The sequence below is a fragment of the Panthera uncia genome (genome assembly GCF_023721935.1).
Source record: "Panthera uncia isolate 11264 chromosome A1 unlocalized genomic scaffold, Puncia_PCG_1.0 HiC_scaffold_17, whole genome shotgun sequence".
Lineage (NCBI taxonomy): Eukaryota > Metazoa > Chordata > Mammalia > Carnivora > Felidae > Panthera > Panthera uncia.
In genome coordinates, this window is record NW_026057577.1 from 45,053,978 (window position 1) to 45,068,499 (window position 14,522).

The following is a 14,522-nucleotide window of genomic DNA, read 5'->3' on the forward strand; positions in this document are numbered from 1 at the left end:
CCATTTGAAGGTATACTCTCTTGAAAAAATAAGTGCTAAGATAAATTAAGGAAGGGTATTGAAAAAATTGAACATTATATTGTTTTAATAAACTTAATTTCTTTGCTTGAAAAGTAACATTTTTAAGGGGGAAAAATGTGGGCCTTGTAGTGGGAGCATGTGTGTTTAATTAAATTGCCTCCTCAGCAATATTAAAAATCGGCCAGTTGTGATTTGGTGCAGAATATATTACAACCCTGTAGGAGACCGAGTTCGGAAGTTTGCTTTGAAGTTCCAGAAAAGAAGGGGTTAAAGGTGTGATGCAGGTAAAGGAAGGGTTAAGGACATTATGCAAGCTGTTAAGTAAAAAGGAAGTGCATTACAAAATGCTGAGCTCAGGAGTCTGGCTGCCAGCCAAGCCTTTGCTTTCTTCACTACAGCTGAGGGCTTTCGAAGCTTCCCACCAGTGGGTTTGTCTGAACTGTTTAGGAATGCGGCCGCGGTCGCCAGCTGACGTCAGCGCCGCCGGTTCAGCCGCGGGCCAGAGCCCGGGACTGACAGCGTAGGGGGCGGGGAGGGGCGGGGCCTGCATGTGACTGACAGTGTGGGGCGGGGCGGTGTGTGTGTGTGACTGACAGCCGAGGCAGGGTTGCGCGCGGGTTTGCGGTTTCATAATGAATGCTAAATTCTGATTATTTTCTGTGTGGTAAGGTGAAAGACTTTTTTTCCCCCCTCGTTTTCGAAAGCCAGGGCTCGTATTGCTTCAATTTAAATGGCATAAAACTAAGTATTTGTAACATCAAATTGTCAGATTTCATGGGCCGTTGTGTTTGTTTTTGCTTCTGACAGGGAAACAAACACTAAAAAATATGGCGATCTTTGATGGTGGAGGGGTTGGGGTGATGACTTTTGCTGGATAATGAGGTTCTTGATTTTTTTTTTTAATCTTAAGTCCATTTTATTTCAGAATTGTACCAGAAAGAAATTGTAAAGGCTCTCAGATGCAGTTCTGTAAAACAGAACACCAAAAAGAAGAAATACTATGTGGAAAACTGCCAAAGTTGAATACAGTTCTATTAAAAACACCTTTGGGCATGACAGGTATGGGTTATTGTTGCTGATTCTTCAGCTCTTAAAAATGGGGACTTTTCCCTGGTGACATCTTTCAAAGATCAGGTTTGCTGCTACATTTTCTCCCCTTACATCCTGTTCTCATGTGGTTAATTTTACTTTGAAAAACATTTATGTTTCTCAACTATTTATTAAGTAGATCATTTTGCTTAGTTATAGTCAAGAGTTTTGTTAATCTTCTGGTTCTTAGTTTGATGTGAGTCAGTCAGGAATGCAAGTTCATTAAGTTTTTGTGTGGGGTGATGAGAGGTATGGGTGGTCAGCGTGGAGTGCAGTACAAGTTTATAAACAAGGATCTGTAGCTCCTTGGAGCCGTTAAACTTGATGGAAAGCTTTGTTACTTGATCAGGCCAATAGGGAAGCCTTCTTTGAGTGGCTGCTGGAATTATCTAGTATAGCTAATTTAAGTGAGTGGCTTAGAGTAACTGTTACCCCAAATTTATAAGTTTTTTATTATGACTTTCCTTCAATACAGAAGGTTTTAGCTTTTTTATTTTTATTTTATTTTTTTTTAAAGTACACTCTACACCCAGCACAACCCCAATATCAAGAGTAGTACACTCTACCATCTGAGCTAAGGTAGCCAGGAAACCCCAGGAGGTTTTAGTTTTTCAGGAAAGGAAGCCTTATGCATATTTATCCTTCTTGCTAAGAAGCTGCTTCTGCACTTGTTTTAGGCACTGATGGCATTCACCTTCTGGAGTCCGTCACTATGATTTCACTTGTGTGTAGCAGCCTCAGCTAAGGTGAAGCCATCATGTACACTAGGAGTAAGCAAAGAGCAAAAAACCAGGACGTTGTTCGGCGAAACACAACATGGTTGACAACGTGCTTAGCCTTAAATTATTTAGAGAGGCTCACGTGGTCAGCCCTAAATTGTCGATTCGACAGAATTTTAGAGTTTTCAGAGTTTGTGCCTAGTGTCATAATTATTCATTTGTTTTCTTTCTAAAGCATCAGGCTACATGTTAAAGACTTGTGTTTTTCACTTAGGTGTCTTTGGTGATAATAATACATTTTATGCAGATTAATACCAGAAGTATAAAAAACCATAAACTATTCTGTTATTTATTGTTATTATTTTGTTTGTTTTTTGAGAGAGAGTGCATGCTTACACGTGTGTGATTAGGGAAGGGGCAGAGGAAGAAGGAGAGAATCTTTAAAAAAAAAATTTTTTTTTTTTTTTTAATGTTTATTTATTTTTGAGACAGAGAGAGACAGAGCATGAATGGGGGTGGGTCAGAGAGAGAGGGAGACACAGAATCGGAAACAGGCTCCAGGCTCTGAGCAGTCAGCACAGAGCCTGACGTGGGGCTCGAACTCATGGACTGCGAGATCGTGACCTGAGCAGAAGTCGGACACCCAACCGACTGAGCCACCCAGGCGCCCTGAGAAGGAGAGAATCTTAAGCAGGCTCCATGCCCAGTGTAGAGCCTGACACAAGGCTTGATCCCACAACTGTGAAATCATGACGTGAGCCAAAATCAAGAGTTGGACACTTAACCGATTGAGCCACCCAGGCACCCCCTATTCTGTTATATTAGATCCAAATATTAAAGTTACTTCATTTAATACGTGGAATATCCACAGGAGTATTTGGTATATTCAACACTGAATTCAGAAAGAGGTTATGAATTCTTGCTTAGTCACCAAGTACATGGCATTCTCCACTCACTTTTGATTGCACTGTGTCTTGGTTTCACTGGAGGGAAATGCTTTTAATTAGTTCCCCCATAATAGGACTCAAGGCAAAAAAGGTTATTAACATAAAAATTCTGAGCAATGATACAATCTGGTTGGGCTCCCCAGGCAGCAGAAGAAATGAGTTAGTGTGAGTCCTTACTGACACCCCAGTAAGGTGTCAGTCTGAAGCACCCCAGCACTGTTGTGAGGACCTCACTGGGCTGCCCTGTGTTCTGGGAGAGGAGCCCTGAGTGCTTTGAGTGTGGATGGGTTTAGAATTAAAGCTTTTCTTCTTTGCTTTTGCAAAAATAGTTATTATTTTTTCTAAAAACGCCTTCAAAATAATGACTGAATGCTTATTGTCTTCTTGAATGAGTCTATTTGGAGTTTGTAGAAGACAAGTATGACTTAATTAATGGACTGCTTTTTAAGCTCTACTTAATACCAAGTGAGGTGATCACACTTTAGCTTCTAAAGGATGGGAACATGGCAAAGATTGCCATGCAGCGGTCTGTGTTGGAAGTTTTTGCCCCAAACCGCAGTATGCTTTACTGTCCAAATACTATGATGTGTTTTAGGGATTTTCAGCCTTGTCTTATAAGAACACTTTAAAATCACTTCTTGTCTAGTTAACCCATGTTTTAAAAGATACTATCTACAAATACATTGCGTTTGTAATTACTATGTGTTCAATGAAAAAAAAACAAACACCTAAAGAAAAAAGCACCGAAGACATTATAGCAGGCAATACCCAACAGCCTCATATAACCAATATAACCACACTGAGTTGATTTAATTCCAGCCCACAAGGAAAAGGAAACAACCGTTGTTAGCCTTGTAGCTCACCCCTAGTAAATCTTTAATTTCCATTGGATGGCTTGATACTTTGAGCAAAGCATGTAGATACTTTTCCAGTGAATCACAGCAGATTGAGACTGGGACCCCAATACTGAGACTTCATGATTAAAAGAGAAAAACCTCAGGAGAGAAAGTGGAGCTACTTTTCTTGTAGGGAAAGAGCTGTTGGATAGGTCAGAGTTGCAACTATCATACTTCAGATCTGGCATCTTGTTTATTTGGAATGGGGTGTGAGGAAAGGCAGCATCTTTGCTCTGATCCTTTGAAGACTGATTGATGGCTCAGGCATAGTGCTGTGGTTTCAGTATATTTCAAGACTTGAATTTAGAATCTTCCCCTCTCCTTCTCTTGCATATCACGAAATAGTGATATGAAGGCATTTATTGTTTTTGGTATTTGAAGCAGCTGGCAGCACATTTGTGTCTTCGTTCTGGTTAGTGTTTTAACTATTTGCATATTCTTTTTATGAGCTACTTCTTGGTTTTTACTGACATGGAATTAAGAGCAAGTTCAGTAGTGACAACTGATTTGTCAAAACCAGAATAGAAGCATGTTGTACTTAATTTTCAAAACTTCTGTTAGTCTTTGTTTTGGTTCCTCAGAGCATTGCTCAAGAATCTTTTAGGAGTGTCCATTTTGAATATTAAATTTAAAAATGGTTTATTTTGGGGGTGTCTGGGTGGCTCCATTGGTTGAGTGTCCGACTTCAGCTCAGGTCATGATCTCACAGTTGGTGAGTTTGAGCCCTGCTTCGGGGTCTGTGCTGACAGCTCAGAGCCTGGAGCCTGCTTCGGATTCTGTGTCTCCCTCTGTCTCTGCCCTTCCCCTGCTCACGCTCTGTCTCTGTCTCCTCTCTCTCAAAACTAAATAAACATTTTTAAAAAATGGCTTATTTTTAATTTATTCTCATTGAGGCTGGTTTCATATATTGCTTTTCATTTTGTTGTTGAAGGTATCTGTCATTAAAATTTATTTTCTGTTCTCATTCATTCATTCTTTTCTCAGAAACTTTTTGAATAGCTGCTATGTGCCAAACTTTATGTCAGGTATTGGATACATACTACTGAATAAAAACGCTTCCTTGCCTGATGGATCTTGCAGTCTAATGGAAAGTAGAGATTATTAATAAAGTATGTGGGAAGAAGTTCCTGAGGGAAGAAGGACCTGATGTGGCGAAGGAACTGAAAGGAACTGAAAGGAACCAGTGTTGGATGGTGAAGTAGATGATGAAGGGACAGTGACCCCAGATAGGGTAGGAGAAATGGGCAGGGCAAGATCCTGTAAGGCATTTTTGAGGCATGGTAAGTAAGTAGCTTTTATTCTGAGTGTAATGGCAAGGCCCCCAACCCGCCCCCCTCCACCGGCTGCTCCGTGGAGAATAGGTTGGTGAATGCAAGAGTGGAAGCAGGGTATCCCGTAGAGAAGGTGGTTGCATTAGTTCAGGCAATATTAGCTCTTGCTGTTGTGGGGTGGTGGACATAGAAGGGGACAAATCAACAGGGTTTATCTTCTGCTTTGAACATCTGGGTGGTGCCTCTGTACTGGAGGGGTTTTGGAGTGTGACGAATCAAGGCTTGTTTTGCGTGTATGTTTGAGCTATTCAGCAGAGAGGTCAGATAGGGAGAGTGGTGAAACCTTTTTTTCTTTTATAGAGTTACTTATGCTTTTAAAAACTGAGGATACAGGATTTTAACTGCTGCTTGTTGGGTGTTCTTGTAACTCAGACTGAGTTAATAATAGTAGACTTCTATTTCCTCTGTTGAAGGGGAAATATCTTGTGGTAGTTATAATTGGCAACAAACAACCCCTGAACTGAAGAACTCAGCATGGGAGAACTCTCATGAAATATGCTATGCTCATGAAATATGATTGGAAGTTCAAGAAGACTGTATATGTTTCAGAGGAGTGAGCACCCAATACCTATTTTGATTTTTAGGTATTTTTTTGCTTATTTTTTGAATTATTTTTCCCCAAGGAATTTTTAGGAGGTTTAAGCAAAAGATATATTACAATAAAATTATAAAATAGAAATAAAAAGTAAAGAATTATAGATATTTGCCAGCTGTTTATGAAAATTAGAAATAGTGTACAGGTGTGTTTTTGTAACAGTGTTAGCATGAGGACATTGTTCCAATCTCAGTACATTTTTGTATTGGATAGAAAATTGGAAAGTTGGTGTTTATCATGTATGTATATGTATATATGTGTGTGTGTATATATATATATATATATATATATATATATTCAGAGGATGCCATTGACCTATTCATTGTAAGACCTGCCCTTGATTTGTTTTTCTGGTTCTGATATGTACAGACATTGTCATGTGATTCTCTGTAAAAACTAGTTACACATTTGTGACAGAGCCACTTAATAAAGTTGTGGAAGTAGAACAGAACAAATGATGCTTCATTTGGCACTTTTCTCTGGGTAGTTGAGATATTTGATGATATAGACTAGATTGGATTGGGAATGCTGTGTTCATTAGTCCAGGCTAAGACTTTCTTGAAGCTGGGGATATGGCAAATGAGGTCATAGGATAATAGAACCAAAGACCTCTATCTCGTAACAGAGAGAGAACTGACCCATATAATAGAATCTACAATAAAAGTTGAACACTGTATTTCTTGCATTATACTGATTTCTTACTGTGTATTATTTTATTCAAGCTTTAATCCTCATAAGAGGGCTGTGAAATAGTTGGCATGTGGATCTGCACTTTACAGATGAGGAAACTGGGTTGTGGGGAGGTTATTAGTTGTTGTAGGCTATGGAGCTAACATTGCCATTTGGGACTAGAACTCATGTTTGACTGTATCCAAAGCCCCTGCTTTCAGTCACTATTCTCTGTGGCTGGAACTGAACTAACAGGTCTGTGTGTTTTGCAGGCTTTTCTGAAGTAATGTGCTACACAGAGAAGTTAATGTGGTAGAGCTCAAGTAGGCTTTCATTTCTTAGTTTAGAAGCCCAAACGGCTGGAGTCTTTAATTTAGGGGTACTTTATAGATTATGAAGGCAGTGTTGTTTTAGTGTATGTCAAAGAAGTGTTTGGCTTAGAAATACTTGGTGAATCCTATATATGAGTATGTTTGTTGTTGCTGTGGGTAGGAGATGAGATCTGGTATTGGCCACATAAAGATTCTGGGCCACATTTCTCTATAACTCACAGACGTCCCAGTTAGAAGATAGTATCGCTAGTGACCTGAAAGCCATCTATCAGTGTGTGTTGCTAGATGAGCTTGGGTCAGTTAATGTATATGCTATATTCTACCTCAGAAAGACTAGTTAGGTCTTTAGAACTTCTGTTCCTCCCCCACCCCTCCTCCTCTTTCTGTTTGTTTTAAACAACTGAGAACTTTAAGGGCAAAAAGCCTTCATAAAAAATTTACCAATGAAAGGTAATAGGAGCTTAAGTTATTCAAGATAAGCTTATCAGGGCTTGGAATACCAGCAGCCTGATTTTACTGTAAAAGCAAAAGCACAGATCATAATCTTTGTCTAACCTTCTTACGTATGGATTGGGTAGAGAAGTATGTGGATTGTAGGAATCACTGAGGACAGAAAGGGCAGATAGAAGTAGACTCTCTGCACATGAGCTTGTAGAACAAAAGGCATTCCTTTGTTGCTCAGGGAGTCCAAACACTGGGAAAGGAGTATAGTGAAAGGAAGCAGAAAGACTTGGTTCTCACAGTGCTATGCTGCTTGGTCATACTTCATGGAGGCCTTCTTAAGATGTGTTAATTCTGGTTACCCTTGGAATTTTCCTACTACTGACACTTCTCTTCATATAGCTTTATCCCTTCATCTTTCCCTCCCCCAGAAACTATATGAAACTTCTTGAAATTTTTAATGAGAATTTTAGATACTCCCACAGTAATTTCTAGGAGCCACAGCCTCTGATATCATGCTGCTTTTGGTCTTTTCTCTTGGGTGATTATATACCTGTCAGAGCTTATATACTTCTGATTGCCTCCTGAGGATGTGATAGCATACTGTTCCTTGATTCTCTAGAAGTGATCAGTGACCAGCAGGTAGGCTTTTTAGCCAGCTGATTAAGACCTCATGCCAGTGAGATTAAATCAAGGGTTTGATTCCTATAGGTCCATACCTCTGGGAGTGATTTAGTGTGGCTGTGCCATATCCTTTGGCCTCATATAGCCCAGTAGCCCTAGCCTGCTGCCTTGCCAGCTACCATGCTTGGATTGCAAGACAGAATTAATTGAAAAGATGGATGGTCAAAAATAAGTTACTGAGTTTAGAAAAGCATAAAGCCCATGTGTCTTTACAGAAGCTAAGGAAAGTGAACAAGTGTGAAGAAAATGAGAAAGATGGACAAAAAGAATCAAAGAGAGGGGTGCCTGGGTGGCTCAGTCGGTTAAGCGTCAGACTCTTGAACTCGGCTTGGGTCCTGATTTCGGTTTTGGGGAGTTTGAGCTCCACATCAGGCTCTGTGCTCACAACATGAAGCCTGTCTGGGATTCTCTTTTTGCCCCTACCTACCCCGCTATCTTTCAGAATAAATAAATAAAGTTTAAAAATAAAGAGACAGTGCCTGCATTTGGCCGGAACTGCTGTTGTAGAAATGACTCAGTTCACAAGAAACTCACTGCCTATCCTTGCTCTAGAGGGTCTCGTTTCAGTATATATCATCTACATTGAACAGGATACTCAAATTTAGTATCCAAAGTGGATTTTTTTGGGTATATATTGATCCAGGTTTCAAAAAAAGCCTTCATGTAAGTAGAAAAGCTATTTGTTCTTTGCTTATGAATATATTTTTCAGATATTGTTAGAATCCACTGCTTCAGAATTGCTGAACCCTGGAGGTGGAAAGGCTCTTGAAGAGGCTGCTGTGGTAGTATATGAGAAGAGTTTGAAAGTTAAATGAAAAGCAGAAACTAACCAGTAAAGGTCCATGATAGCATGTGCTTTTCTTAGTGTTCTAGGTTGTTAATGGTATAAGTAATTATATTCTTACCTCTTAAGAGTGTACTTTTTAATTTGTGCAGTTAGGAAGGATTTGTGCTTTTGAAATACTAGAAATGAATGTCTTTTTATACTTAAAAACTAAATTCTATAGTCAGAATTTTGGACAGTGGGTGGATCTGTGAATTTTTGAAGCAGATTGCACATACATAGGTTTTGCTACTTAAGCAAAATACGTGATTTTTCTTAATAGGAGGCTCTAAGAAAGACCATGAATCCAACTGAAAACCACTGAGGATATCACAGAAGAGTTGAGTTTTAAAATTGACATTTCTTCGAGGTGATCTAATCATCCCATCAGTTAAAAATGAGAAAACTGAGGCAATGAGAAATTAAGTGGATTTTTTTTTTTTTTTAATTTATTTTTGGGACAGAGAGAGACAGAGCATGAACGGGGGAGGGGCAGAGAGAGAGGGAGACACAGAATCGGAAACAGGCTCCAGGCTCCGAGCCATCAGCCCAGAGCCTGACGCGGGGCTCGAACTCACGGACCGCGAGATCGTGACCTGGCTGAAGTCGGACGCTTAACCGACTGCGCCACCCAGGCGCCCCTTAAGTGGATTTTAAAGGACAAAATACAGTAGTCAAAGAATTGGAACGAAGACTCCAGGCTTTTGACTTGTAGTTCAGTTGTGTTATCAGCACCAGTAGGGCCCTTTGAACATGGATGAAGCTAAAGGAGTAAGAAATGACAAGTACTTTTGTTCATGGGACTCGTGAAACCTATCTGGGGGTTTTGAAAGTCTCGGTAGTTTTATTTTATTTTATTTTTTATTTTTTTTCAATATATGAAATTTATTGTCAAATTGGTTTCCATACAACACCAGTGCTCATCCCAAAAGGTGCCCTCCTCAATACTCATCACTCACCCTCCCCTCCCTCCCTCCCTCCCCCCATCAACCCTTAGTTTGTTCTCAGTTTTTAAGAAGTCTCGGTAATTTTAAAACAAAAATTTGATGCCATACTAGTCTGTTTTATTTAAATGAAACCTCTTATTCCCTAGCTAGGTAATGAGAAGGGAGACATAGTAACAAATGTTATGGATTGTGATAAGAGGTATGGATGTGATACTGGAAGGACACAGACATGGCTGTCCTGTCCTGTAAGATGTTCCTTTAAATTCTTCCATGTAAAGATACAGTATTATTAGAGAAAAAATGGCTGATTTACTAAGATACTTTGCTTTTTATATCCATCAGCTCTTGTTTATAGTTTAGTTGGTGTAGTTTCCATGCAGTGATAAGGTCTTTTTTCCCAAGAAAGCCATTGTGACCTATAGAGTAGAGTTCCTTGCCTTTCACAGTCGATGCTATCAGCAGGCCTGGGCGTTTACAGTCACTTATTAGATTTGGCTGACCAGAGAGTTTGCAGAGATTGAAAGATTATTCTATGATTATCTTTTGGTTGTATTACTTTTGATGGCGTCATATCCATTCTAGTTCCTGTGAATCAGTGGTGTGCTCTGGGCCTGCTGTTTAGTTGATTTTCTTTTTCATTTATGCTTAAGTCTACAATATTAAGACATTAACATTAAGCTTCACTTCCCATCATCATGGTCTAGACCTGAGCTGCCCAGTAAGTTAGCCACTTCCCACATGTGGCCATTTAAATTTAAATTAGTTAAAATTAAATAACAGTAAAAGTTCAGTTTCTCAGTTATGCATTTCAAGTGCGCAATAACCACAGGTATCTAGTAGCTACTGTATTGAACCAGTTCAGGTGTAGAAGAACATTTCCATTGTCAAAAAGTTCTGTTAGACAACACGGGTCTAAAGTGTTATTCCTCATTCACACAGTGCAAACCTTTCTGAAAGCCCCTCAGCATAGTATTAGTAAATGGCCGTGGCCCCCCCAGTTGCATTCATTGCAGAAGAGGATATGCAACAGATAATGGGATTTTTTCTGGCTGGAGTTAGGTGTGCAACTGGGTTAGATGTAGCCATGATTTAGATGTAGCCATGATTTTATTAATAGATGAACACATTTTATTAATAGAATAATGCAATCAGAAGATACAGGTTGAGATCCAGGTCTGCTCCTTCCTTACTGGCAGTAGGGAGTTGGGCTAATCACTTGATGTCTTTGAACTTTGGCTTCTTCACTTGTAAAATAAGGATCTGTTTCATAAGGTTGTTGTGTCAAAAGCATTGGAAAGTAGTTTATAAACTGAAGTCTCTATAAGTATATGGTATGAACTTACATGTACCAGCAGTATTAATTTGCAGTAGTAATTTTTAAGTTCTGACATCCTGCCTGGAAGGCACTATGAACTCATTCATAAAGAACTCGAGGTATGCCTGGGTGGTTCAGCAACTGACCGGCTCAGGTCGTCATGATCTCGCAGTTCTTGAGTTCGAGCCCTGCATTGGGCTCTGTGCTGATAGCTCAGAACCTGGAGCCTGCTTTGGATTCTGTGTCACCCTCTCTGCCGCTCTCCCCCTCATGCTCTGTCTCTCTGTCTCTGTCCCTGAAAAAATGAATGAACATTAAAAAAAAAAAGAAAAGAAAAAGAAGTTGAAAACCATATGAACAAGCCAACATGTGCTTTAGAGATCAGAAAACTGTCCAGTGACATTATATGGTTAATTTATGGACTGTGTTAAAGATAAAATGATAAGGGTGCCCCTGCTTCTTAATAATATATCTAAAAGTTCTAGCAACCATTTCACTTGTTTCTGGACCAGTAGGTTGCTCGTTAAACATCACATGGAAAGAAAGATCACTTATAACAACGTTTTTTAATGTTCTCTGTACAGAAGTTTCTAGTATTTTTACCAGAATTCATGATCTTTCTGATCTCACTGGGAATTGGAGCACAGCATTAGGGCATTAAGCCTGTTACATAGTGTGGCAGGCAGGTTGCAGTGGACCCCGGGCTGCTGGGGAGTGGGGTGGGTTGTATGTGGGGAGTTGTGCTTTGGATCAGTCTGACTTGGTCACTGATGATTAAGAAACAATTGCAGAGGTTGCATTTGTGTCAGTTTCTTACCTTAGATTAGTAGAAATGAAGTCTATGAGGCAACCTTCTGTTAGTGAAGAATACAAACATAATCTTCAGCAAGTGATACTGTTCCAAATCAGATGGCACCACCCAGATGGTAAATTTTACTTTGTTTATTCCAACCCTACACTCCACTGTCAGTAGGATGGTTATCTATGCATTCAGCACTGTACAAATTGTACAAGCCAATGAGCCTTCTGCCCAGAATCATAAAGTGAGAGGAAGCAAGAATGTTAGGAACCAAAAACATTTCATATGTTTAAAGTTCAGCTTTTTGTTTTTATAGAATTTTACCCCAGTCTAATACTGAATTTTGACACTAACTGACATTTTATCCCTCAAAAGCCACTTCCTCCATGAACCTTTATTTCCTCCCCACACCCCACTCTCTATCCCCCACAAATGAACTGCCCTTTCTCTGTTTTTTAGCACTTTGCTTATGTCTTAGTTATACTAGCCCTTTCTTCCTCCCTCCTTTCCTTCCTTTGGTGATGGCAAGTTTTTGAAGTAGGCAGGGTGCCTGTGAGTTGTTACCTCAAGACTATAGTTTTTGAAGGACAAGGACAGTCGTGAGAAAGAGAAAGTAAAATTTGCTGTGCAGGCTCTGACAGCAGACAAAGGATTGGGGGTGGAAATTAGAAGGAGGATGGACTTTAATATATGGAGTATCTTCTTCCATCTTTCTGAAAATAAAAGAAAATGCTTAAGTGTTTGAGCTGAGGCTAGATTACTAGCAGGGATGATGTTACAGGGATTAAGATATATAGCAGAAGGCTTGATTAGCTCACTTTTTTGGTAAAATACTAGTTGGGAGAGAATTAGGATTATATTCATTAGGCACTTGAAGGCAAACCTAAGGGAAAAGTTGGGGGGCGGAGAGGGAGCCAGGACTCAGACCCAGGCCTTGCCCAGAGAGTGGAGGCTGATGGGCCTTTGGCTTTCTCTTCAGGCACTTGGAGGACCTTTTTCATTCACTGCTTCTAATCTTGAGGTTCATCCCAGCCATTTCTCAGGATCCTGGTGACCTTAAAGGGCAAGCTTCCTTTTTGTATTTGTCCTGGCTCTGGTGCCCTTAGCCTATCCATGCTGTGGGATCACTCTTGTTGGGGAAATAGTATAACCTCGTGGTTTAAGAGTATGGATTCTGGGGTCCAGTCAGCCTAGGGTTGAATCTTGACTCTTCTGTGCAACTTTCACCAAATTAATTAAGTTCTCTTTTGTGCTTCAGTTTCCTCATCTATAACTATGAAGGAATATGTGGGAGTAAAACTGTATTTCATCAGAACTCACACCATTGATTGTAAGAAGCACCATTGCTTTACGCTAAGCCATTTCTTACTCTAAGAAAAATATGCTGTCCTTTTAATTATGACACATCCCAGTTTCGGGGAGGTTAAAATAGCAAAAACCCTGTGAGTTAGGATTGTTGTGAGGAGTAATTTGGTGTTTTGCGCTTACAGTAGTGTCTGATACAAATTTAGTGTTCCAGGTGTTAGTTAGCTGTTGTTTACTGTTGAACCTGTTCTATTTAGAGAAGTTAATTTAGTCATCGAGTCAGTGTGCTTAGAAGACACTGTAGACTACAATCCTTGCTCTGAGGGGCCTTACATTCTAGCTTTAGAGAAACTCACGGAAAAAGAAATCCTCATATGACTCAAAAGTAGGGACGTAATTCTTTGGGAGCAGAGTATAAGGAATAAGACTAACTTTGTCTGGAAGAGAGTCAGGAAAGGTTTCATAGAGGCTGTGGCATTTAATCAGGAAGCATAACAAAAGAGCTCACCAGAAAGAGGAGGGCATCAGACAAGGATGGTCCTTGCAGAGGGAATCGCATGTGTAAAGGCTTTTGGTTTATAATCAGCCTGGCTGAAAAATTGAGGGTGTGTGTGGGGGTGGTGGCTGCAGCAGATAAATCTCTAGAGGTAATCTTCTCCCCCAGATTGCGAAGCGTGTTGTATGCCAAGTTAGGGAGTCTGAACTTTACATTCTGTCCTGTAGGAAATGGGCGGATAACTGGAGGTTTTAAGCAGTGGGCTGATGTGAGCAGAATAACTTTCCTTTCCTTCCGTTTTGTTATTATACAGTTATGCCTTGTCGAAGCAGGAACTGCTCTTTTACACTCAGCTATGGAAGTGTGAAGGCTGCTTTTAAACCTTTCTTTGACACAGGTATCCCTTCTCTGACACAGTGAGGCTGTTGTGTGCTTTCTAAGGTTGTAGAATGATAATGAAATGAAGTCTTTTTTTTCATAATTCTATTTAAGGGCAAACACTATGTTTACCAAATTAGATGGCAGAACACTAGAGTGATGCATATAAACTTTTTATATTTTAAGTTTAAAAATGTAATAATTCCAAAACTGCAGAAAAATAGTACAAGAATCAAAGACTGATTCTTTTTTTACCTCTTTCTTTTTTTACCTCTTTTTTGCCTCTATTCACTTGACTTTTTAGCCTATTTTCTTTATTATTGAGCTCTTTTTCTTTTAACACTGATGAAAACTTTTAAAATTAATGTACTGTTTATATTCCAGTTTTTTTCAATTGATCCAATAATGTTCTTTATAGGTCGTTGTTGTTTTTTTCCCCTTTTTTGGTAACAGGACCCAGTCTTGAATCAGGTATTGCATTTGATTCTCTCTCTTTAGCCTCTAATCTGGGATATTTCCAAAGACTATCTTTTATGAAAATCGACATTTTTAAAGAATTGAATTTTCCCTCTTTTTCTAATAGGATGTTTCTTATTTGGTTTTCTCATGATTAGATTCAGGTGACGTATTCTCTGCCAGAATGCTACATAAGTAATGTGTTCTTCTCAAGGTATCACATCTGGAGGCACATGAAATCCATCTGCCCCTCATTGGGGTGTTTTTTTTTTAATTTTT

The 14,522-nt window shown here is 39.5% G+C and overlaps 1 protein-coding gene across 5 annotated transcripts in view; it reads left to right on the forward strand.

Annotated features, from left to right (window-relative positions):
- ZSWIM6 (zinc finger SWIM-type containing 6) overlaps positions 1–14,522 on the forward strand; it is a 198,593-nt gene that overhangs the window by 73,709 nt on the left and 110,362 nt on the right. For 4 of the 5 annotated variants that reach the window (XM_049649504.1, XM_049649506.1, XM_049649505.1 and 1 more), the window contains one exon: positions 947–1,080. The exons of the other annotated variant lie outside the window; for it this stretch is intronic. In XM_049649504.1, the coding sequence (XP_049505461.1) occupies positions 947–1,080 (134 nt within the window). The remainder of the gene's footprint in view (positions 1–946; positions 1,081–14,522) is intronic. 5 annotated transcript variants of the gene reach the window in all.